This window comes from Erythrolamprus reginae, chromosome 1 (assembly GCF_031021105.1).
Source record: "Erythrolamprus reginae isolate rEryReg1 chromosome 1, rEryReg1.hap1, whole genome shotgun sequence".
Lineage (NCBI taxonomy): Eukaryota > Metazoa > Chordata > Lepidosauria > Squamata > Dipsadidae > Erythrolamprus > Erythrolamprus reginae.
In genome coordinates, this window is record NC_091950.1 from 229,790,612 (window position 1) to 229,816,942 (window position 26,331).

Below are 26,331 nucleotides of genomic sequence, written 5' to 3' on the forward strand. Positions count from 1 at the left end.
TTATTTGCTTAAATGTGGTACCTTATGATTCTTGACAAACATATCTTTTCTTCCATGTACACTGAGAGCGTATGCATCAAGACAAATTCCTTGTGTGTCCAATCACAATTGGCCAATAAAAATTATGTTCTATGAGAGTAGTGTTCCAATACCTAATGGGTTGCCGCAAAGAAGAGTGAACATATTATTTAATTTAATTTAATTTAGTCCGGTGCTGGGGCCATGCGGGACCGCTCATCCAGGCGCGCGTGGACCGGCAAGCCTGGATGAGCGTTCCCGCATGGCCCCAGGCCCCCAACGCCGGACTCCGCTGCTGATCTCCACCCCGTTCCGCTCTGCAGCTGAGAGGCGCGTCCACTCCTTCGCCCTTCCCGGCACCCAGCGTCCGGCCCCACGCCGCCTCCACCTCCCGGTAAAGTGCCCGATCTCTTCCTGCAGGAACGGGTGGTGGGGCGCCACGAAGGGCCGCGCTTGAAGGCCACCACGGCCCCGCAGTCCCAGAAAGTGGCGTGCTTTTTAAATGTGACGCTTTCCTTTCCTGCATCAGCCAGCAAAGCCGGGCAGTCGGCTTTGCTGACTGGAGAAGCGAGCGATCTTGGGCCGCGTAGTTTTGCGCAGGGGGGACAGGGGGACAGGGCAGTCCCCGCCGCCTGTGTCAGTGGCGAGGTGTGCTCGCCTTGTGCCGTGGGGGGGAGGCGATGGAGGTCAGGGGTTTTCAAGCAGCCGCCTCCCCCCCACATAGAGATAAGAGAAAGAAAGAGAGGGACAGAGAGAAAGAAAGAGGGACAGAGAGAAAGAAAGAGAGGGACAGAGAGAAAGAAAGAGAGGGACAGAGAGAAAGAAAGAGGGACAGAGAGAAAGAAAGAGAGGGACAGAGAGAAAGAAAGAGACAGAGAGAAAGAAAGAGGGACAGAGAGTAAGAAAGAGAGGGACAGAGAGTAAGAAAGAGAGGGACAGAGAGTAAGAAAGAGAGGGACAGAGAGAAAGAAAGAGGGACAGAGAGAAAGAAAGAGAGGGACAGAGAGAAAGAGAGGGACAGAGAGAAAGAAAGAGAGGGACAGAGAGAAAGAAAGAGGGACAGAGAGAAAGATAGAGAGGGACAGAGAGAAAGAAAGAGGGACAGAGAAAAAGAAAGAGAGGGACAGAGAAAAAGAAAGAGAGGGACAGAGAAAAAGAAAGAGAGGGACAGAGAGAAAGAAAGAGGGACAGAGAAAGGTAGAGAAAGAGAAAGAAAGGTAGAGAAAGAGGGAGAGAGAAAGAGAGTGAGTGAGAGAAAGAGAGAGAGAGAAAGAAAGAGAGAGGGGGGAGAGAAAGAGGGAAAGATAGAGAGGGAGGGAGAAAGGAAGAGGAGAGATAGAAAGGGAAAGAGAGAGAAAGGAGGAGACAGAAAGAGGGAGAGAGAAAGAGGGAGAGATATAAAGAGAGTGAGTGAGAGAAAGAGAGAAGAGAGAGAAAGAAAGAAAGAAAGAAAGAGAGAGGACAGAGAGAAAGAGAGAACTAGAAAGTCAGAAGGACAGAGAGAAAGGGAGAGAGAGAGAAAGAGGAAGAATAAATATTAAATATTGTATTTGTTCCCATTTTGTTTTTTACTTTAAATAATGTATGTGCAGTGTGCATAGGGATTTGTTCACACGTTTTTTTAATAGTCCGGCCCTCCAACAGTCTGAGGGACAGTGAACTGGCCCCCTGTGTAAAAAGTTTGGGGACCCCTGTTCTAAAGGAACTGAAGAACTGCCTTGAAAGTAAACAGTTGAGTTCTGATATTCTAGTCATTTATCCTTTTAATTTAATGAAAGTGGTTTAATCACTAAATGTTCATGTCACCACTTTGCCAAAATTTGACTTCTAGTTGCTGCAATGAGTTTCTGTTGTATCATTTCAAAATACAGATCAGAGATGCATTTTTCTGCTTTCTACTACTACTTTACTACTATATGCCAGAATTCAACTTTTTAATTAATCATTTAACAACCAAAGTCTAAATCTGTGTAAATTTCATCAATTAATTTTGCTAGCAATAATAGAAGATTAATATAAATTCTTAGCCTTAAAGCATCAGTCCACTGGTTACAATCTGCAATTTATTAATACGATTTGGGAAGCACATTTGTTTTAAACTGCAGCTGGGAGTAAATTTTAGAGATTTTACAGAGAACACAAAGATTAAATAGCTTTATGCTCCAAAACTGAACTCAAAATGAATGTTTTGAGGTATTTACACATTATAATCATAATCAGAGCAAAATTCTTTCCATTATTGTAAATGCTGTGGATAAGATAAATGTACATTCATTAACCAGTTCAAAACCTTAAGTTCTAGCCAACAATTTTACATTGGTATAACAGTTTGTACATTAATAGAGAACATGTTACTAAAGAAACAATAATATAAAGTTGTTGAGATGCCAAGAAAAAAATAAATCTTAAAATAATGACTGCATAGATTTTGTTGTAGCCAGCCATCCAAATCTTGATCAAAAGGGAATAATAAAGTCTGTTTTAATTAAAACATTCTATATGGAACAAGATTAGACACCATCTTCTGGGAAGAAGTTAGATGCAATCCAATTATTAATCTTTACTGTGATCCAAAATGAAATCAATAAAAAGGAACACACAGGATGTTTTACAAGATGCCCATAGGAAATTCTTGTCCTCCATTTCTTTCTGATAGAAATCCTAACCATGTAATTATAAAAATTGCATTCCATCACAAAAGGGTGTGGTTTGGCTGATAGTCTTGTATACAACTATATACTGTTTGCACAACTAAACAAGCAAAACAAATAAAAGACTGAAATGTACTAAAGCTAACTCAGTTAAATATTTAAGGTATAATCACGCAAATGGTTAACAAAAGAAAAGTTGTTCTTAACAAATGAAGTCAAAATCATCCCGTTCCTGATTCTAGTTGAGCACGTTGTCGGATACGAGAGGAATCAGTCCAGGTAATAAAGTCCTCCATGGCCCTGGTGACCAAGAATGCAGGGTCTGTTATAACTTCTGGTCCCACCCAGATATGCCCCTGCTCCACAAATGTCACAGCAGATTTCAAGTTTTGCGCCATACGGAGCTTTATGATCAGACAAGGTAAACGGTGACGGCAGAAGGAAGAGGCTGAGACTCGACCACACAGCTCAAGAGAGCTCTTAGAGGGTATCACACCCATGGCATAAAGTTTGTCCAGAAGAGCAGCAGTGCTCCTAGCGCGGAAACCTGCTGATTCAGGTACATCACCCAGGTCTCTGATCCGGTGTGCTAGTTCCCGAACAGCCCGAATAAGCTGATTGTAGCGAGTGTAATCTTCCCTCCGCTATATACGGAAACGACGAAGCTCAGCTAGGTTGCCTGGTTAGAAAATGGAAATAAAAATTAGATAATAACATATAGATATCTATATGTATGTATGTAAGAGAATGTAAAAAAAGGGATACTGTATCCCTCCCTCTGCTTTTTGTAGTTTACGAGTGTTACTGTCATAGTAACATAGTATCGCAATGTTTCCAGACTTCACTTTCTTTACGGCCAACTGCTCGCAGGAAAAAACAAGAAATAACATCCTAACCCGAAAAGCAGCAAAACAATCGAGATAATGAAATCTTCCAACCAATCCGAGCACTGGGGAGGCTGGACCTTTTTAATTAGAACGCCAATAAAAAGCCCCGTAGCGTCATCCAATCGCATCTCTCCGACGGGAGACGAACTGACGTCAGGGAGACTAAGAATCTAGCCAATGAAAAAGCAAACACTGTGGTCTCAACGGCCAATCGGAGACGGGAACAAAAAAATTTAAAACCGGAGCTCTGGCCACGCCTTGCCTGATCGGTTAGCCGTTCCAGCTCGCACTCGGATCTAACGGAGAGCGGAGTTGGCAGTTGCCCTTGAGGTATGGCGACATCCCCCAGGGACAACTCAGAAGGGCATGTGGGTTGGGGAAAAGTGGTTCGGGGAACGTGGGGATGGGCTTTGGAGTCGGGGCGGAGGAAGACCATGTTTTCTTGAGAAGGACAGAGTGGTGGTCTTCTAAGTCCGATTCTCTGCGCAGGAGAAGACTATAAGGAAACTCCGGGATTAAAGACAATTTATCACTGAACATAAATAGCTGTACATCACTTTTTGGTGGGGTCTGTCATTCTGCTTTGCTCTGAGAGGCAAGAAAGAGGCTCAGCTCGATAAACTGTAATTCCAAGCGATTGCATTCTTCTGATGTTTGAGTCATGTGTTTTGCATTTGAAGTAGTTTATGGTTTGTTCCACAGTCAGCACCTGATCATGTCTTTAAGTCTTTCCCAAAGTGTGGTACACATAGCCCCAGGGGCAGGGGAGCCGATCAATGTTCCCTCTAATTTTTTTTCGGTGTGGGTGGAAAAGTATAGTGTCTGAGCGACAGTCCCTTTGGGACTGGGCGGCATAGAGGTATAAATAAATAAATAAATAAATAAATACATACATACATACATACATACATACATACATACATACATAAATAAATAACCCCCTCATATATACAATCTCATGTAACATCCCCTTATAAATACAGTCAATCATCAATCATCCCTCCTGAAATTTATACCACTGTCTCATTTCTGGGTACTTCTCCTGTCTTTCCCCCTTTTCTCTCTCATGTTTCTCATTTCTCTCTCTTCCTCCCTTTTTCCCTCATTCCTTCTCCCTCTCACTTCTCCTCTTTTTCCATCCCTGTCTCTCTCCTCCCCCTTATGTGTGCGTATGTAACCATTTCCAAAACCAGTTGAGGGCTGGGTTTTTTTTCTCTTTTATTCTTTTCCAAAACAGGTGTGGGCTGGGGGGGGTTTTCTTATTATTTGGATGCTTTTTACCATATGCTTCAAGAATCACCTCTCTCTTTTGTTTCTCTCTCCTCTCATTCTCTGCCTCAATCATTTTCTCATTTCTCTTTTTTTCTCCCCTTTTTGTTCTCATATCTCTCACTATCCTTTCCTCTCCCTATCTGTCTTGCTTTCTCTCTCTCTCTTGCTATCTTTTTTCTCTCTTGCTTTCCTTCTCTCTCTCTCGTTCTCTTATTTTCTTTCTCTCTCTCTCTCTCTCTTGTTCTTTCTCTCTCTCATGCTTTCTCTCTCTTGTTCTTTCTCTCTCTGTTGCTCTCTCTCGTTCTCTCTCTTATTTTCTCTCTCTCTCTGTCTCTTTCCTTTCTCTCATTCCCTCTTTCTCTCGGTTGTAGTCTTTTTCTGAAAATAGTATTGTACATGGTTTTGAACAATTCCATGTTTTGAAGAACTTAATGTTGAAAAACTTCTAAAAATGGTATTAGCTGTTTTTAACAATTTTGGGTTTTGACAAATTTCATGTCTAGGAACTTTTTTGGTGCATAGGAGAAATACCAGAATTTTGCCCAGAATCAAAAAACCAATATGCCTAGATTGGAATAACTTTTTCTCTCTCAAAATGAAAATCGGATGGTATAAAAGAATCTCTCACTCTTTTCTTCTCTCCCTCCCTTTCTCTTTCCTTTCTCTCATTCCCTTTCTCTCTATCCTTTCTATCTCTCACTTTTTCTTTCTCTCCCTCCCTTTCTGTCTCTTTCCTTTCTCTCATTCGCTCTTTGTCTCCTGGGGCTGACTGCGCCTGCCCTGCACCCCCCACCGCGGAGGGAAAGCATTTGGCATCGGCACCGCCAACCCCCCCTCCACGAGCAGCAAAAGCCTAAGCGACGGAGCTGAAAGGCAAACGGCGCACCCCGCCGCTTAGGCTTTTGCTGCTCCTGGAGGGGGGGAGGATTTTCTCCTCCCTGCCCCCCCCCGGCAGCCAAATGTCGCTGAGGCTTTCGGCATCGGCGCTCACCCCTCCAGAAGCAGAAAAAGCCTACGCAGTGGGGCGCACCGTTTGCCTTTCGGCATCGGTACCTTCCCCTCCACGAGCAGCAAAAGCCTCAACGACGGAGCCGAAAGGCAAACGGCGTGCCCAGTCACTGAGGCTTTTGCTGCTCGTAGAGGGGTGGTGCTGATGCCACTCCCCCCCCCAGGAAAGAGGTGCAGGAAAGCAGCGTGTCTAAAAGGCGTGCTGCTTTCACGGAAAGCAAACCCGGCTTTCCTGGCCGGCACAGGGCTTTCCCACCGCTCCCCCCCCGAAAACACAATGGAGGATGACAAGCAGGATGAAGCGGGGTGGAGCAACGCGGGGCTCAATCAGGCAGCTTCCGCGCGTTTCTTTCGGCGAAAGAGGAGAGGGAGCGGATCGGGCGGGCGCAGCGCCTTCTACTGCCGGCGCCTCCCCGCCCCCCCGCGGGCTGGCAGGGGGATGGGGACTGCGCGCCCATGGAAAAGGGCACGTGGGTGCGCAGCCTACGGGGAACGGTGCCACCGATAGGCCAGTATTACTGGTACTGGCGTCAGAGGCCCGGCCAAATTGAAAAATGGGGGGGCGGTTTTGGCCCGCCACCGTGTGCCGGCCCCTGGTGCCCGCAGCAGTCATTGTGCCCTGAGGCGCCTTCGCCCAGAACAATTCAATTAGCAACCGGGAGACCCTCTCTACCATCTGCTCCACTGGAGAAAGAGAGCAGTCTGGGCCCACCGAGGGACGGAGAAGGGATGGAGCGGCGGACACCCCCAGGAAAGGCGGGTGCGGGGACTAGATGCGCGGAGACCTGAGGTGCCACAGGCGGCAGCCAGGCAGCCTTTACCGCGGGACACAGGACCCTCCTCCTGTAAAGCAATCCTCCCAAGGGGCCTCTGGGTCACCACACGGGGCTCTGGTATGGGTGACGTTTGCGGGGGGAGGGAGGGAGGTCTGGATGGGATGGGGGGAGACAGCGGGAGGTGAGGGGGGGCTGGCGGGCAGGAGGGCTGCGCTGCTGGCTTCCCAAGGGGAGGGGGCTGCCAGAGGGGCCCGGCTGCAACCGAAGGAAATTGCTGGAGGGCGAGCGGGCGGAAGGAAGGTCGCCACCACCCACAGGCGGCCGATTTCCCGGCTTCTCCATTGCTGTCTTGCCAAGGCTGGAGGCCCCAGGTGAGAGCAGCGGGGTCCTTTCTGGAGCAGCCTCCGCCAGGAGGACGAGGGCAGGCAGGCGGCGGCTCCCAAACGCTGCGGAGACAAAATTGGGCAAGAGCAGCCGGATGGAGCTCCTGTGGTCCTGGGAAATGGGAAGGCTGCGGTGGGCAGAGCAGAGCCAGGCCGGACTACGAGCAAGAAGGGTGGGGCGGGTGTAGGGGTAGGGAAGAGTTTGGTGGGGGGTACACGTTCAGAAAAATCTCTGAAATACGCCTAGAAAGCTTGACTAATTAGGTTTTCTGCTAAGAAAATCTTGGTGAAATCATTCATTCACTCACTCGGTTTCATTCATTTAATGAAAATGAAAAGGGTCAGTTTATGCCATGCATGAATGCCAGTCAGTGATTTTAGAAAAACTTTGTCTTCATTTTTCTGTATTCTAAAGCAGGTGTCCCCAACCCACAAACTCTGGCCCACTGACAGGCCTTGAGCAGTTTGGAACCGGGCTGCAGAAGTAGCGGGCAAGTGGGCCCATTTGTATAAGCAAGGAGAATACGTGCCCACTTGTGCAAATGGAGTTGTGCATGTGCTTGCCTGTTGCTCATACCCCCCTGCTGCTCCGCAAAGCTGGAAAGGTTGGGGAATTCTGATCTAAAGAATGATCCATCTTCATTCAAGGTCCTTGAACTTTCATCTTTGCTTCTGAATTCAGGTTGAAGAAGCAACCAGTTGTGACAGGAGCACATCCTCAAGTGGCATGGATGCTTTCAAATTGAAAGAAGAAGCTTTAGAAATTGGAGGCGAGAAGAAGCAGACCTCGATAGGTCAAAAAGGGTTTTCTTAGTCTCTTAGTATTTTTTTAATTAATATTTTTTGAAAAACCGTGGTATAGCCGTTTTGCGAAGTTTGAACCCGCGAAAAGCGAGGGATCACTGTATCACTTTTCACCTTGAACGTGCATGTCTCTTGGCCGCTGAGAGCATACTGATTTCCACACAAAAAACTCAAGTTTGTTTTGGCCATCTTGTCAACTTGAAACTTGCATCTTATAATAAAATTTAGAGTTCTCCGGAATGCACTAAACTGAGCGATCCATATTAAATTCCCACTCATCCAAAGAAGCAAGATACAAGGCAATGTTGCAAGATATTCCTAAGAAATGGCTAAATGTGTCTTTTTCTTTGATTTCTTGGTGAAGCTATTTTCTAAGGAAGCTTGCTGTGCTTTTTAACACTTAATTATTGTTTTTTTAATGTAAGAAAGGGGTGAGGGTAGGTAACCTGGTCCCCTTTAGTTTTGTTCTTCAACCTTTCTCTTCCTCAAATAGGTAGAAGACATAACTAAAAAATTTGAGAACTTGATGAAACTTGAAGCGAATGGTTGGCAAATGGTGGATGATGTTCAGCCCCACAAACCTGCCAAGGTATGAAAAACTCTTTGCTGGCTCTGCTTTTAGGGGATGATTTTTTGCTTGGACCAGATTCCTTATGGGACCGCCTTCTGCCGCATGAGTCCCAGCGACTGGTCAGGTCTCAGAGAGTCGGCCTTCTCCAGGTCCCATCAACTAGACAAAGAATGATCCATCTTCATTCAAGGTCCTTGAACTTTCATCTTTGCTTCTGAATCCAGGTTGAAGAAGCAACCAGTTGTGACAGGACCACATCATCAAATGACATGGATGCTTTTCAATTGAAAGAAGAAGCTTTAGAAATTGGAGGCGAGATGAAGCAGACCTCGATAGATCAACAGGTCAAAAAGGGTTTTCTTAGTCTCTTAGCATTTTTTTAATTAATATTTTTTGAAAAACCGTGGTATAGCCGTTTCGCGAAGTTTGAACCCGCGAAAAGCGAGGGATCACTGTATCACTTTTCACCTTGAACGTGCATGTCTCTTGGCTGCCGAGAGCATACTGATTTCCACACACAAAACTCAAGTTTGTTTTGGCCATCTTGTCAACTTGAAACTTGCATCTTATAATAAAGTTTAGAGTTCTCCGGAATGTACTAAACTGAGCGATCCATATTAAATTCCCACTCATCCAAAGCAGCAAGATACAAGGCAATGTTGCAAGATATTCCTAAGAAATGGCTAAATGTGTCTTTTTCTTTGATTTCTTGGTGAAGCTGTTTTCTAAGGAAGCTTGCTGTGCTTTTTAACACTTAATTATTGTTTTTTTAATGTAAGAAAGGGGTGAGGGTAGGTAACCTGGTCCCCTTTAGTTTTGTTCTTCAACCTTTCTCTTCCTCAAATAGGTAGAAGACATAACTAAAAAATTTGAGAACTTGAAGAAACTTGAAGCGAATGGTTGGCAAATGGTGGATGATGTTCAGCCCCACAAACCTGCCAAGGTATGAAAAACTCTTTGCTGGCTCTGCTTTTAGGGGATGATTTTTTGCCTGGACCAGATTCCTTATGGGACCGCCTTCTGCCGCATGAGTCCCAGCGACCGGTCAGGTCTCACAGAGTCGGCCTTCTCCAGGTCCCATCAACTAGACAATGTTGCCTGGCGGGGCCTAGGGGAAGAGCCTTCTCTGTGGGGGCTCCGGCCCTCTGGAACCAGTTCCCCCCAGAGATTTGTACCGCCCCCCGCCTCCTTGACTTCCACAAGAGTTTGAAGATCCACTTGTGCCAACTGGCCTGTGGATATTAGACATCAGCCCTTGTCGATGAATGGAATGTATGTTTGTTTGTCAGAATGAGTGACTGGGTTTTTTTTTTTTTTAATAAATTGGGGTTTTAGATTGGTTAGTTTAGTTTTAAAAATTGGATTTAGGATATTTTGTATTGTTACTTATATGCTGTAAGCCACCCCAAGTCCTCGGAGAGGGGCGGCATATAAATCCAATAAATAAATAAATTACTGAGACTATTTCTGAAAGGCAACTTTATTGAGTGATTTAGGCAATTGCACAAAAAAGTACAAAAGTTTCTCATGGAGCAGAATTTTACTAAACTTAAGCTACCTGTTCATCTTCTGAGAACTGTAACTCCTGTAACCAAGTCCGAGAACCAAGGATGCACAGCAATTCAGATTTAAAAAATTGGAAAATATGATTTGTAAGGGCATGGGCATATTTGCTGTATCTGTCAGGTGGTGTTTTTTGAATGACTGCCTTTTCCTAAATTGGCATGGTATCAGTAGAGCCCCAGACATTAAAGTACTGGTGCCTCATTAATGTAGATTGATACTATCTTGGAATTCTGTCAGCATTGTTTGAACTCTGAAAGGCACAGCTTCTTTAAGGAGGTGACCTCAGGTGCCATAAACATACCCATGCCTAGCCTTACTGAGCATATATGCCTGAAACAATCAAATATTGCTTTTCTGCCTCCTTTGCCTCTTCACTATTGAATTATTTGGAGTGGAGATGCAACTTACTGTATTTTATAAAACATTATACATCTTGATGGCTAATTAATTGCATTGCCACCCATATTTAAGTTGACCCTTAACTGTAGTGAAGCATCCCTTTGTTTTCCAACTTTCTTTTTTGTAGCCACTTCCTGGCTTTTGGGCTACTTTGGGCTTTCTTTTTAATGCATTCTATTGCCCCCCGCCCTTCACCCATTTTCCTGTAAGCACCAACAGTTTTCTTCTTGTAAACAAATAGGTACATTGATCATTGGGATTTTGCTCTAAACTTCTAATATCTGACGTCTGACATTTTATAGTTTCAGTGAATTTTAAAGTGTTTATAGACCCATAGCTGATCCTTAGGTTGCTAGCCCTGACATTCTTGACTTTTGCTAGCTGCTAAGAATAGGTTGACACTGTGTAAAATCTGATAGGGAACTGAATAATTCAATATTCGGTGCTGAATGTATCAGTATTATAGTCAGTGTCAGATGGGTGACCTTTCAATGTTTCCTAGAAGTGAAGCCATCTTATATCATAGTTTATCATTAGAGGGCTTAGTACTGGACATCTTTGTGCGTCAGAAAGTAGGGTTTGGTAAATATACCATGGCAAGCAGTTCCAACTTTGGAATTGTAATATATTTTTTATTTGGGGGGGGGAAACCCTGTTTTTTTTTGTTCTATTTGCTACTATTCTACAGTATTGCCTCAGTAGTCAGGAGAGGTGTTGGCAGAGGAATATGTCCTGTTGGAGGTATATTTTAACTTTCATATAGTGCAGTTCTGAGTCAGAACCTCAACATCTGACAACCCCAAATAGAAGTAACCTTTTTTTATTTCCTACCTGAAACATGTCTTCTCTGGTTAGATATCCTTTGACAGAGACAAACCGTTTGGATTGGGAGGCACGTCTGAAATTTTGAAAATATATTTGGGGCCTCCAATTATGGATTGGGACAGAGTCACACATTAATTCAATGGCTGCAATGAATGAAGTGCCACTCACAAAACTGATTTTCCCAGAAATCAAACTGTTGTTGGCTGTTCTTTACTACTTTATCATCTATCTAAGCAGGAGGCCATACTTCCTAACAAAGCTGTCGGCAAAGATTTTCGGTTTTAAATTGATTGTGAATGGTTTTTACATGTTTTTAACTTTCTTTTATTGGATTATTTTTTTAACCTGTTGTGAGTTGTCCAGAGTTGGTTAAATGAGTTGGGTGGTTGTACAATTGTAATAATAATAGGATCAGGAGCATAGGGTTTTGTTTTTATTTTCTTTGGATCATATGCCCTATACCAGTGTTTTGTTATGCTGGCAACTTGAAGATTTTGGCTGAGTAAGGAACTTTGGGAGTTGAAGTCCACACATCTTCAAGTTTCCACAGTTCAGGAAACTGTGCCCCATACTCTGTAGACTACTGAAGATTGTACTCCAATGTCTTGATGATGTGATGTTTATCCATCGTGTTTGAGGAGGACCTTGACATCTAGTGGGTTGTGAGCTGTACACGATGTGTCCACAAGTGGCTGGTAAGGCCTATACGGGCACAAAACTTCTGCCACATGTTGGGCAGGCATGTATGGGCACCATTGTCACAGCATTTGCATTTGCAGCCCTGGCTTTGCAGGGTGCTCGCTTCTCTACTGCTCTGAATGTTCTTCTGGCCTCCGATAGCCTTGGTGGATCAGCATGCGCCATGTTGGTCGATGTTGTGCCAGGGTTTCACAGGAGGTGGTGGTGATATCGAGGGACTTGAAGGAGGCTTTCAACGGGTCTTTGTATTGCTTCCTTTGTCCCACATGTGATCACTTTCCTTGAGCAGCTCACCACAGAGGAGCTATTTAAGGATGCGATGGTCTGGCATCCTAGCAACATTGCCCAGTGTGTCTGGGCTTTCAACAGCAGGATGGGAATTGATGGCAGGCCTGTTTTGGAAAGGACCTCAGTGTCAGGCGCCTTATCCTGCCACCAGATCCTCAGAATTCTACAGAGGCAGGTCATGTGGAAGTGGTTCAATTGCCTAGCATGCCTCCTGTATACAGTCCAAGTCTCACTGGCATAGAACAGGGTAGTTAGCACTATTTATTTATTTGATTTGATTTGATTTGATTTGTATGCCGCCCCTCTCCGAAGACTCGGGGCAGCTAACAACAATATAAAAAGACAATGTAAACAAATCTAATATTAAAAACAATCTAAAAAACCCCAATTTAAAGAACCACTCATACATACAAGCATACCATGTATAAATTCTATAAGCCTAGGGGGAAGGGAAATTTCAAACTATTGCTTGGTAGACTTTGAGCTTTGTAGCTAGGCTGATTCCACGTCGGTTCCACACGTTGGTCATTAGTCTGCCAAATGCAGAGCTTGCCTTGGCGATTCTGCAGTTGACCTCAATATCAATTGTCACTACACTGGAGAGGGTGCTGCCAAGGCATGTAAATTGGATGTCATTGGGTCTATCATGATATAGGCAGGATCTCTAGAGAGGTCTGGTTGCATTCCTTCCCTGTGCCCTGAGGTTTTGAAGGCTGGGGATTATCAGCTTTGTCAAGGTATTTTTTGATTTCCAGAAAAAGCCCATCCTTCGGAGGACAGCCAAAGCAGCAGGGGGGTCTGCCGAAAGCAGAGCAGCCAGAAAAAGCCTTGCATCTGTAAAAGCAGCCATGAAGAACAAGGCAAAAGAAGGGTTGGCAGCACAGGCTTCAGGCAAAGGAGCAGAACGGATATTTGATGGAGGGTTTTTCAGAATTGAATCTCCTGCCAAACCCTTTCCAGGTCAGTCCAGATTCCAGACCACGGCCTTTGCGCAAGAATATATGTACTGTATTATGACAATTATTGCAGTAGCTACACCTTGCTGACTCCGCATGAGTTCCTGGTAGTTTACAACATATTCTGTCGGGCTCTCTGGTACACTCCTCCCAAAAATTCACAGATACAAATTTCAGACACACACACACACGTTTGAAAATTCAAAACAATGTTCTTTATAATGAAAATTCACTTAAACTAAGCCCTCTTTTGGTATAGCAAAGAGCACTGGTCTCCAAACAAACTGGTAGTTTGTACAAGTCCCTTATCAGTTCTGTGAAACTTAGCTTGCAGCTGTGAGGCAATTCGCAGTCCTTCTTTCACAAAGTGAAACACACTTTGCTCTAGTTTAGTTTCAAAGCGGGGGAAAATCAGCACACAAAAGGTCAAAGTCAGTAAAGCAGTCATGAAACACAATGATCAGATAATCCTCCACAATGGCCAAACCCACAGGCTGCTATTTATAGCAGCCTCACTAATTACCACAGCCCCACCCAACCACAGGTGGCCTCATTTTCTTTGATAATAATCTCTCAGTTGTTGTTGCCCATGCATCGCTCTCCGCATGCGTGGCTGTATCATTAACTCTTGTTCTGAATCCAAGGAGGAGCTAGATAATTGATCTCCTTCTGAGCTGTCTGCCACACTCTCCTCCTCACTGTCACTCATGTCTTCTTGGTCAGAGGAGCCTTCATCTTCAGATTCCACCGGGGGCAAAACAGGCCTGCAGCATGTGGATGTCTCCCCCACATCCACAGTCCTTGGGGCAGGAGCTGGGCCAGAGCTAACCACAACAACAACATATCCACACCACCATGAAACTATTCATTTCATTTCAGTGTTCAGGTTCTGCAGCATTAAACATTAAAAGCTTTCTGTTTCACTGTTTTCCTCAAGAACATTAATAAGATGCCAAACAACTTTTTGAGAGCAAATTATGCCATAAAGAAATATTCCATAAGAAATATCACCTCATAGTCCACCTTTCCTGAAACCCACGTGGGGTGGGCAATCCTTAGCCACCTCTACTTAGGACATAAAATATTGGATAAATTGATTGTAGTTGGAGGAAGCAGTTAGGTGACCAAACAATGGCGCTTCACAGATAACATTCTGATTGGATTCAAAATCCAATTGACAACAAGCACAATGCCACAACAACATTGTTGCATGATTATGGCATCCAACAGTATGTAGCCTTCTACATTTTACAGTGATCCCCCGTTTATTGCGTCCCCAACCATTGCGAACAGGGTACTTCGCGATTTTTCAACCCGGAAGTCAAAATACCATCTACGCATGCGTGCGTTTTTTCTATGGGCACGCATGCGTAGATGGCAACCGGGAGATCAGCTGCTGGGTGGCTTTCCTGGGTCTTCCCCCTCTTGCTGGCGTCAGCGAGGAGTTTCCCCACCGCCCACGCAAACTCCTCGCTGCCGCCCGCCCTTCGCCCGCCCACGCCGTTCATTCTCGCCGCACGGGCCTGTCCACGCTGTCTCTCGGCGCTTTCGAGCTGAGTCCGGGAGCGAGTTCGCTCCCGGACTCAGCACGAAAGCGCCGAGAGACAGCGCCAAGGAACGGGCCTGTCCACGCTGTCTCTCGGCGCTTTCGTGCTGAGTCCGGGAGCGAACTCGCTCCCGGACTCAGCACGAAAGCGCCGAGAGACAGCGCCAAGGAACGGGCCTGTCCACGCTGTCTCTCGGCGCTTTCGTGCTGAGTCCGGGAGCGAACTCGCTCCCGGACTCAGCACGAAAGTGCCGAGAGACAGCGCCAAGGAACGGGCCTGTCCACGCTGTCTCTCGGCGCTTTCGAGCTGAGTCCGGGAGCGAGTTCGCTCCCGGACTCAGCACGAAAGCGCCGAGAGACAGCGCCCCCCGGACCCCCAACCCGGGTTTGGGGGGCTGCTAGGAAGCCCCCCATGCCGGCGGCAAACAGCCGCGCTGCCCCCAATCTTCGGCTCCTCGCTAGCGCTGTGGGAGTAAAAACATCATCTGCACATGCGCAGATGGTGTTTTTACTTCCGCATCGCTACTTCGCGAAAACCCGCTCGTTGCGGGGGCTCCTGGAACGGAACCCTCGCAACGAGCGGGGGATCACTGTATATCATTTGTCGCCTCCCTAATACATATATTATTTTTTAATATTTTGTTTTATATTGTTTTGGTTACCCTCTTTGAGATCCTGGGTATGGATGAAGTATTCCACCCCACCCACTCCCTGGTCCATGATAGTGAATCTATGTCATGAATCATAGACTTAATGAAGCATAGTGGATGAATACCAGCAGATGATATGGCTCCCCAAATCAGCACATACTGTGGAAATGTTACACTGGACCTCAAGCATCTTGCAGAGTGTGCCTCCATTCTTCCTCCATACTTTGGGTCCTTGGTTGCCAAATGAGATGTAAAAGTTTCCACAGTCTGTGTTGATTTGGGGAGCCATGTCATCTGCTGGTATTCGTCCAATCTGCTTCATTAAGTCCAGAGTCAACAGAGCTGTCTACCGGGAGATTTTGGTGCGCTCCATGCTTCCATCCACATGCGAGCTTTATGGGGATGGTGACTTAAATTTTCCAGCAGGATTTGGCTCCTGCTTACAGTGCCCAAATCCCCAAAAACCAGGTTCAATGATTATGGGATTACTGTCCTTGATTGGCCAGCAAACTTGCCTGATCTGAACCCCAAAGAGAATCTATGGGGCATTGCCAAGAGAAAGATGAGAGACATGAGTCTGAATAATGCAGAAGAGCTTAATGCTACTATTGAAGCATCCTGGTCTTCCATAACACCTCAGCAGTGCCACAGGATGATAGCTTCCATACCACGCCGCATTGAGGCAGTACTTGCTACAAAAGGTGCCAAACACATGCATGCTTATACTTTTTGGAGGTCTGATACCATTCTATGCGCAATCCTTGTTTTATTGATCGTATGTAATATTCTAATTTTCTGAGAATAGGGGATTTGGGGTTTTCATGAGCTGTAAACCATAATCGTCACAATTATGACAAATCATGGCTTGAACTACCTTGCTTTGCATGTAATGAGTCTCTCTCATATATTAAGTTTCACCTTTTAAGTTGCATTACTGAACTAAATGAACGTTTGCATGATATTCTAATTTTTCAAGTTTCACCTGTACTATAGGTCAAATCTGCTAAAACTTTTCAGTGTCTCAATAGAGCATACAATGTGAGGAAAACCTTTGAGGATGACTTAATCCTCTCTGTACACAAATTCATGCACACATTCATATTTCAAGCATTTGGCATCCTTCTCCCCCATATTTTCTGTAGATGTGGGGCTCAGAATCCAAAATTTGTCACAGATAACATATTAATATTATACAACATTCAGTTCTTCAATGGCTTATTCATCTATTGCCTACAGGTGTGACTCCTAAATCAACTGTCAAGATTTCCCAGTATACGACTCCAAGATCTGCCAATAAGGCTTTGCTTCAGAATTGTAGAGAGATCTGTATTTTAAAGCAAGGCACATCAAGTATGTCCAAAGCCGTTCCATCTTTTCCAGATCCCAAAGTATTTCCAGATCCTGCTAGTACTGATCACATTGGCTCCACATCTGAACAAAGGTATGCAACTAAACTGGCCCTTTGCTTTGGGCGGTGCAGGAATAACAACCCTTTTGGGGAGAGCCAGTGGAGCCTCACAGCACTATAATAGCTTTTGGGTTGCGTGAAAAATCATGGGGGTTTTCACAGCAAAATATTTCTTCAGCATTCAGTGTACAGAACATAATTCTTGCATAAGGAGCTGGGGCTTTGGAGCAAATCTTGTATGCCACCCCGAGTCTTCGGAGAGGGGCAGCATACAAATCTAAATACTGTATATACTGGAGTATAAGTCGAGATTTTCTGCACAAAAATGTGCCGAAAAATCCAACCTCGACTTATAGTAGAGTCACTGACTTTCACTGACCTGAAAACTGCCCTGCAGCATTTCCCAAAGCTCCACAGTTCTGATGTGAAAGGCAGGAAGGAAAGAAATCTCATGGCTGGCAACAGGAGGTTTTTTTTTCTCTTTCTGCTCTTGGCAATACCCCTCAGCTGCCTGATTAGCAGCAGGCTGAACCAATCACACATCCTCCTCTATACAGAAAGGAGGCACTGAGAGAGCTATCTGATTGGCATCAGGCTGTAACAATCACAGCTCCTCCTCTACAGGAAGCACTGGGGGAAGGGGCGGGAGGGTTGAAGAGACTTTCAGAAGGAAGGAACCATGGCTTTCTCTTCTGATCAAGCCAACAACACTATTTTACAAGTAAATAAAATGTAAGTTACCCATTTATATTTGATTAACAGGATAGATTATTTTGTAAGAAGTTGTTGCTTCGAGTGGGGATAATTCTGTGTAGTTAAACTTTTTCTTCCAACTATACTTAGACCCAAAATGATTGTTAATGCTGACTTGTTTAAAACAATACAAAGGTTAGGATAATATTATTAACAGTATGAATTTTGTCATTAATCATTTGTTCTACATAATTAATATGAATAGATTTACCTTTTTTAAGAGTATGGTTTCTCCTTATGCAAGATAAATATCATATAGAAGAAAGATTTTACAATTAATGATTGAGTAACCCCCAATTGTTATTTACTCATCTATTGAGATAGTAATGATTTTAACTTATGAAAGATGTTTTAAATGGGAAATCTGAATATTTATTATATGGAAGTTTGATTTAAGCAATTGCTTTGAAAGAATATATGAAATCCCAATTAGTAAGAAAATTATAATGATATTGTATTGAAGATTAAGATAACAGGTTTTAAGATTAAGATAACATTCCTAAAGATATTTTAAGAGGGTTTTGGAATTTAGAAAAAAAAAGATTTTGGAAGGGGAGGAAGAAAGATGCAAGAAATAAAAAGCATTTTGGAAGGAAAAAAGTTACATAATAATAATAACAACAGGGTTGGAAGGGACCTTGGAGGTCTTCTAGTCCAACCCCTTGCCTAGGCAGGAAACCCTACACTACTTCAGAAAAATGGGTATCCAACATCTTCTTAGAAACTTCCAGTGTTGGAGCATTCACAACTTCTGGTGGCAGGCTGTTCCACAGATTCATTGTTACAACTGTCAGGAATTTTCTCCTTAGTTCTAAGTTGCTTCTCTCCTTTTTTAGTTTCCACCCATTGCTTCTTGTTCTGCCCTCAGTGCTTTAGAGTATAGGTTGACTCTCTTTGTGGCAAATCCTGAGATATTGGAAGAATGCTATCATGTCTCCCCTGGTCCTTTTTTTTCATTAAACTAGATATACCCAGTTCTTGCAACCGTTCTTGATATGTTTTTTTAATTCTTCTACAAAAACAATTTTAAGAAGCTACAATAGAAGAATATTCAATTTTTATAAGTTACCAGTAGCCACTGTATTTTCCACCCTGGGCTTATATTCGAGTCAATGGGTTTTCCCAGTTTTTGTGGCAAAAGTAGGTGTCTCGGCTTATACTCGGGCCGACTTATACTCAAGTATATACGGTATCTTTCTTCCCTTAAAAAAAGCATTCTATAGAACGTATATAATATTATCAAATGAGAAAACCTCAAAAAAAGAAAAAAACAATCTTTTTCCCACCTTACACTAAAAAAAATTACATTACATCAGTATAAAGCAGAGGTCCCCAACCTTTTTTGCACCAGGGACCGGCTTTAAGCTAGACCAATTTTCCACGGCCCGGGGGGCGGGGGGGAGTATTGGTCATATGGGGGTGGGGTTATGGAGGGGTGGAGCTTAGTGACGCAGCCCTCCACTCTTCTCCACACGGCGGGGAGAATCAGGAGGCTCCTTTGGCGGCTGGGGGCTGCCTGGCTTTGTGATTTTGGCTGGGGGGGGAGTTAGGAAGGTCCTACTTCTCCACCCCCCAGCCAAAAATTCAAAGCCTATCTGCTGGATACGGGCGATGAGTGGGACAGAGCGGCGCGGAAGCCTCTTGCAGCAGCTGCTACAGCCACCGGCTTCCGCGCCGCTCGTCCCACCCATCGCCCGTATCCAGCAGAAGCTGCTGCCTGAGTGCTCTTGGCCGGCGGGATTCAAAGTGCTGGGGTTGGGGGGTGTCCCGACAGCCCCCCCACCCCAGTGCTTCGCCTCCCGCTGGGACACCCCCCACCCCAGCACTTTGAATCCCACCGGCCAAGAGCACTCGGGCAGCAGCTTCTGCTGGATACGGGCAATGGGTGGGACGAGCGGCGCGGAAGCCTCTTGCAGCAGCTGCCACAGCCACCGGCTTCGGCGCCGCTCGTCCCGCTCATTGTCCGTGTCTGGCAGAAGCTGCTGCCCGAGTGCTCTTGGCCGGCGGGATTCAAAGTGCTGGGGTGGGGGGTGTCCCAGCGGGAGGCGAAGCACTGGGGTGGGGGGGCTGTCAGGACACCCCCCACCCCAGCACTTTGAATCCCGCCAGCCAAGAGCACTCGGGCAGCAGCTTCTGCCAGACACGGGGAATGAGCGGGACGAGCGGCGCCGAAGCCGGTGGCTGTGGCAGCTGCTGCAAGAGGCTTCCGCGCCGCTCTGTCCCACTCATCGCCCGTATCCAGCAGATAGGCTTTGAGTTTTTGGCTGGGGGGGGACTTAGGAAGGTCCTACTTCTCCCCCCCCAGCCAAAAACTCAAAGCCTATCTGCTGGATACGGGCGATGAGTGGGACAGAGCGGTGCGGAAGCCTCTTGCAGCAGCTGCCACAGCCACCGGCTTCCGCGCCGCTCGTCCCGCTCATCGCCCGTATCCAGCAGATAGGCTTTGAGTTTTTGGCTGGGGGGGGGAGAAGTAGGACCTTCCTAACTCCCCCCCCAGCCAAAATCACAAAGCCAGGCAACCCCCAACCGCCAAAGGAGCCTCCTGATTCTCCCCGCCCTGCCCGACGCCCCACCCTGTCCTGTATAATGTCCTCTGCCGGGAGGGCAGCGGCGCGCGGACCGGCTGGAAAACCCCAACGGCCCGGTCCCGGTCCGCGGACCGGCGGTTGGGGACCTCTGGTATAAAGAATATCAAACTCTCTATTATGCCAATCTTAGTTCAAACTTTCACTTCTACATTAGATTACTTAATCCAATATCAATGTATCCTGTAATTACTAGAGGTTCTATATATTTCAATGGTGCTTAAGAAGGCTTTGGCAGTCCAGAGCGAACAAAGCATTTTCCTTTCTCTGGGCACTTGGAGAGGGAATAAACCTTTGCCAGCGCCAAGAAAAAAGAAATGCTCCCTTCGCTCTGGGCAGCGACTGTCCTCCTCTTCTTCCTCCTCCTCCTCTAACCCAAATTCCGAGCTTTTATTTCTTTCCTAATGGGTTTGCACACATTATTTGAGTCCTCGGAGAGGGGCAGCATACAAATCTATTATTATTATTATTATTATTATTATTATTATTATTATTATTATTATTATTTTACATTGATTCCTATGGGAAAAATTGCTTCTATTTACAAACTTTTCTACTTAAGAAACTAGTCACGGAACGAATTAAATTCTTAAGTAGAGGTACCACTGTATATCTGAAATACAAAATGCAAAACTAAATACAGTAATACCTCGTCTTACGAACCTAATTGGTTCTGGAAGGAGGTTCGTAAGGGGAAAAGTTCGTAACACAAAACAATGTTTCTCATAGGAAACAATGTAAAAGCGATTAATGTGTGCAAGGGGGGGGGGAATTGCAAACTGGCGCTCCGCTGGGCGCCGCCGCTCGGCTGTCACCTTTTAAAACAGCCGGGGGGATTCTCGGCGTTCACCCGAACCCGAACTTTTGCCAAACTTTTCGGGTTCGGGAGGCCGCCGCGAAGCGCCGCCCCCCGCCTGTCACCTTCTGAAACAGCCGGGGGGGTTCTCGGCATTCTCCCGAATGCCGAACCTGGAAATTTGGCAAAAGTTCGGGTTCGGGTTCCGGAGGCCGCTGAGAAGTGCCCAGCTGTTTCAGAACCTTACAGCCAGATTGGCACCTCCGTTTCAGCCTCCAGATTGGCCGAAAATGCCACCGCCGATTGTAAAAACGGCGCTTTGCCGGCCGCCGCCACCCAGCTGTAACCTTCTGAAACAGCTGGGCGCTTCTTGGCGGCCTCCGGAACCCAAACCCGAACTTTTGCCGAACTTGCAGGTTTGGCATTCGGGAGAATGCCGAGAAGCCCCCTGGCTGTTTCAGAAGGTGACAGGCGGGGGCGGCGCTTCACGAAGGCCACCCGAACCCGAAAAGTTCAGCAAAAGTTTGGGTTCCGGTTTGGGAGAATGCTGAGAAGCCCCCGGCTGTTTCAAAAGGTGACAGCCGGGCGGCGGCGCCCAGCAGAGCGCCATTTTGCAATATGCGGTGGGTTTGTAAGTCAAAAAAAGTTCGTAAGAAGAGGCAAAAAATTTCGTATCTTGAAATGTTCGTATCACGGGGGGTTCGTATCACGAGGTACCACTGTACAAAAATGTGATCCCCTGTTGCAACCTTTGGACAACCAAAATCAAGGGGGAAGCCAGATTCACTTAACAATCTTGTTACTAATGGCAGTGATTCACTTAACAACAGTGGCAAGAAACCTCACAAAAAGGGGCAAGACTCACTTAACAAATACCTTGCCGAGCACAGAAATCTGGGGTTCCATTGCGGTTGTAAGTTGGGAACCGCCTTGTAATGCAAATCCCGATATTGGGTTCTCTATCCTGGGTGAATTTATCCAATTTCTCGAGAAAGCCATCCAGGTGAACAGCTTAGTTAACAGCAGTCCCTACATCTAATGGAGGGGAGTTCCACAGGGCACTTTTGCCCCAGAGAGCCACCAAGTTGCATACCACCCTGCCCAGGGTAATCTCTACCTTATTCTGTTTCGCGATCAGCCTCGGAGGCAGAAGCAGCTGCAGAATTTCGTTCCTGCTTTCATTCTCGTATCCAGCCACACAAATGCCTAGGGAGCAAATCACAATGAGTCTCAGCGTTGCAAACAGGCAAACCGCCAGACTTACAACTCAACTTACAACCACCCATCGAGCAATCATTCGAAGTCACCATGGCACAGAAAAAGGGAAGCCAAATTTATTTATTTATTTATTTATTTATTCATTCATTCATTCATTCATTCATTCATTCATTCATTCATTCATTCATTCATTCATTCATTCATTCAATTTTTATGCCGCCCTTCTCCTTAGACTCAGGGCGGCTTACAACATGTTAGCAATAGCACTTATTAACAAAGCTAGGCTACTGCCCCCACAATCCGGGTCTTCATTTTACCCACCTCGGAAGGATGGAAGGCTGAGTCAACCTTGAGCCGGTGATGAGATTTGAATCGCTGACCTTCAGATCTACAGTCAGCTTCAGTGGCCTGCAGTACAGCACTCTACCTGCTGCACCACCCCGGCTCTTTGAATTATTCATTGAACAAGTGAATTATTCATTGAACAAGTGAATATTTCACAGAATAACTACAGTGATACACCTAACAACCGTGGCAAAAAATATACAGTGTTCCCTTGATTTTCGTGGGTTCGAACTTCGTGAAACGTCGATACCACGGTTTTTCAAAAACATTAGTTAAAAAAATACTTCGCGGGTTTTTTTCCTATACCACGGTTTTTCCCACCTGGTGAAGTCATACGTCATCACCAAACTTTCGTCTGCTTTTAGTAAATATTTTTTCAATAAACTTTAATAAATAAGCATGGTGAGTAATAATCTAAATGGTTGCTAAGGGAATGGGAAATTGAAATTTATGGGTTTAAAGTGTTAAGGGAAGGTTTGTGATACTGTTCATAGCCAAAAATAGTGTATTTACTTCCGCATCTCTACTTCGCGGAAATTCAACTTTCGCGGGCGGTCTCGGAACGCATTCCCCGCGAAAAGCGAGGGAACACTGAATATCATAAAATCAAGCATGACTCACTTACCAATGCCTTGCTTAGCAGAAGTCATGCTGGATCCAATTTTGTGGGGGGAACCCCTCCTCGGGAGACCCTCCCCACCGCAGCTGCCCCCAACTCATTGAAAAGCAATGAACGGTCACTTACATTGGTCTCCTGTCCATTCGATGACTCTGGTGGGCCCAGGAAGTTCAAAGAGATGCAGGTCATTGTATCTAAGCAAGATGAATAGCGTTAGCATTTAGACTTATATACCGCTTCATAGTGCTTTTAAAGCCCTCTGTAAGCAGTTTACAAAATCAGCATATTGCCCCCAAACAATCTGGGTCCTCGCTTTACCCATTTCGGAAGGATGGAAGGCTAAGTCAACTTTGAGTCGGTGGTGAGATTTGAACTGCTGAACTACAGCTAGCAGTTAGCTGAAGTAGCCTGCAGTGCTACACTCTAACCACTGCACCACCCCCAGCTTTTGGGGAGAGGGAAGGCATTTTCAAGAACGGAAAAGGAAAATGTCACTGGCTTGAATCAATTCTGTATCCCAATGAAGGCAGCAATGCTCCATCTTACATAGAAACATAGAAGATTGACAGCAGAAAAAGACCTCCTGGTCCATCTCGTCTGCCCTTATACTATTTCCTGTATTTTATCTTAGGATGTGTTTATCCCAGGCATGAGTCTTCGGAGAGGGGCAGCATACAAATCTAATAAATAACAATAATAATAATAATAAAATTCAGTTACTGTGGATTTACCAACCATGTCTGCTGGAAGTTTCTTCCAAGCCTCTACTACTCTTTCAGTAAAATAATATTTTCTCACGTTGCTTCTGATCTTTCCCCCAACTAACTTCAGATTATGCCCCCTCGTTCTTGTGTTCACTTTCCTACTAAAACACTTCCCTCCTGAACCTTATTTAACCATTTAACATATTTAAATGTCTCCCCCTTACCCCTTTCCCTTCTGTCCTCCAAAAACCAAAATAGGAGGCTTACAGGCCTCTCTCATCTTTTTAAGTGGGAGAACTTAATACACCAGCCTCACTGTATATACCAAGAGTAATGGATATGAAATTGAGAAGTATTAATGATTATACATTGCTCAAAAAGATAAAGGGAACACTTAAACAACAGAATATAACTCCAAGTAAATGAAACTTCTGTAAAATCAAACTGTCCACTTAGGAAGCATCACTGATTGACAATTTCACATGCTGTTGTGCACATTCAAGTTTATACAGAATAAGTATTCAATGAGAATATTTCATTCATTCAGATCTAGGATGTGTTATTTGAGTGTTCCCTTTATTTTATTTTTTTGAGCAGTATATTTAGTAGATGATATTTGTTTATTAAGTTGGATTGAAGTATAGAAGTAATTTTTTTAAAAATTGCAACTAGAATTATCCACTCAGGGAAGGATTTAGAGCAGTAGTTCTCAAACTCGAGGCGGCTAACAACATATAAAATAACAATATATAACATCCTGAATCCAATCAGGGGCAATTAGGTGTTAGCCCCATGGCCAACGAAATGAGAATATGTTGTGTGATTGAACTGGTATGATGGTTTTTAAATATTGGATTTTTAGAGTGTAATTTTAAATTTAATTAGATTTGTCATTCTGCTGTATTGTTATATGATATGCTGTCAGCCGCCCCGAGTCCTCAGAGAAGGACGGCATTCAAATCTAATAAATAAATAAAAGGTTTAGAAAGCTTAGAACTACGTCACCTTAAACACGATCTATGCATAGCCCATAAAATCATCTACTACAATGTCCTTCCTATCAACGACTACTTCAGCTTCAACCACAACCACACACGAGCATGCAACAGATATAAACCTAATGTAAACCGCTCCAAACTCGACTGCAGGAAATACAACTTTAGTAACTGAGTAGTTGATGCATGGAACTCACTACCTGACTCTGTAATATCATCACCCAACCCCCAAAACTTTACCCTTAGACTAATCACTGTTGATCTCTCCCAATTCCTAAGAGGTCAGTAAGGGGCGTGCATAAGTGCACCAGCGTGCCCTCCGTCCCCTGTCCTAATTTTTCTTTTAATTTTTTTACTAGTATCATGTATGTGAATATTATTATAGCTTTACGTACCCCCAATACGCACTTGACCAAACAGATAAATAAAAATAAAATAAGACCATAAAAATACTCATACCCATTCAATTCAAGTTAGTCAGTCATAAGTAGGAGGAAATGGGTGATAGGTATGTACCTGATGTTATGTCATGTCAAATGTCATCTTATGTCAAATGGTGGAAGGTCTTAAGCATAAAACTTATCAGAAAAGACTTAATGAACTCAATCTGTATAGTCTGGACGACAGAAGGGAAAGAGGGGACATGATTGAAACATCATTTAAATACGTTAAAGCAGAGGTCCCCAACCTTTTTTGCACCAGGGACCGGCTTTAAGCTAGACCAATTTTCCACGGCCCGGGGGGGGGGGGGAGCATTGGTCATATGGGGGTGGGTTTATGGAGGGGTGGAGCTTAGTGACGCAGCCCTCCACTCTTCTCCACACGGCGGGGAGAATCAGGAGGCTCCTTTGGCGGCTGGGGGCTGCCTGGCTTTGTGATTTTGGCTGGGGGGGGGGGGAGTTAGGAAGGTCCTACTTCTCCACCCCCCAGCCAAAAATTCAAAGCCTATCTGCTGGATACGGGCGATGAGTGGGACAGAGCGGCGCGGAAGCCTCTTGCAGCAGCTGCTACAGCCACCGGCTTCCGCGCCACTCGTCCCACCCATCGCCCGTATCCAGCAGAAGCTGCTGTCTGAGTGCTCTTGGCCGGCGGGATTCAAAGTGCTGGGGTGGGGGGTGTCCCGACAGCCCCCCCACCCCAGTGCTTCGCCTCCCGCTGGGACACCCCCCACCCCAGCACTTTGAATCCCACCGGCCAAGAGCACTCGGGCAGCAGCTTCTGCTGGATACGGGCAATGGGTGGGACGAGCGGCGCGGAAGCCTCGTGCAGCAGCTGCCACAGCCACCGGCTTCGCCGCCGCTCGTCCCGCTCATTGTCCGTGTCTGGCAGAAGTTGCTGCCCGAGTGCTCTTGGCCGGCGGGATTCAAAGTGCTGGGGTGGGGGGTGTCCCAGCGGGAGGCGAAGCACTGGGGTGGGGGGGCTGTCAGGACACCCCCCACCCCAGCACTTTGAATCCCGCCAGCCAAGAGCACTCGGGCAGCAGCTTCTGCCAGACACGGGGAATGAGCGGGACGAGCGGCGCCGAAGCCGGTGGCTGTGGCAGCTGCTGCAAGAGGCTTCCGCGCCGCTCTGTCCCACTCATCGCCCGTATCCAGCAGATAGGCTTTGA

At 45.5% G+C, this 26,331-nt stretch overlaps 1 protein-coding gene and 1 pseudogene across 1 annotated transcript in view; both read right to left on the reverse strand.

Annotated features, from left to right (window-relative positions):
* Nucleotides 1-2,064: 2,064 nt before the first annotated feature.
* The window catches only part of LOC139156626 (WD repeat-containing protein 73-like), a 54,501-nt gene continuing 30,234 nt past the window's right edge, over nucleotides 2,065-26,331 (reverse strand). The window contains exons 6-8 of the mRNA XM_070732481.1: nucleotides 23,150-23,217; nucleotides 21,959-22,047; nucleotides 2,065-3,348 (exon numbers count right to left, since the gene is read on the reverse strand). Of these exons, the coding sequence (XP_070588582.1) occupies nucleotides 21,976-22,047; nucleotides 23,150-23,217 (140 nt within the window). The 3' untranslated portion in view covers nucleotides 2,065-3,348; nucleotides 21,959-21,975. The remainder of the gene's footprint in view (nucleotides 3,349-21,958; nucleotides 22,048-23,149; nucleotides 23,218-26,331) is intronic.
* On the reverse strand, nucleotides 2,872-7,317 carry LOC139171838 (U3 small nucleolar ribonucleoprotein protein IMP3-like; annotated as a pseudogene).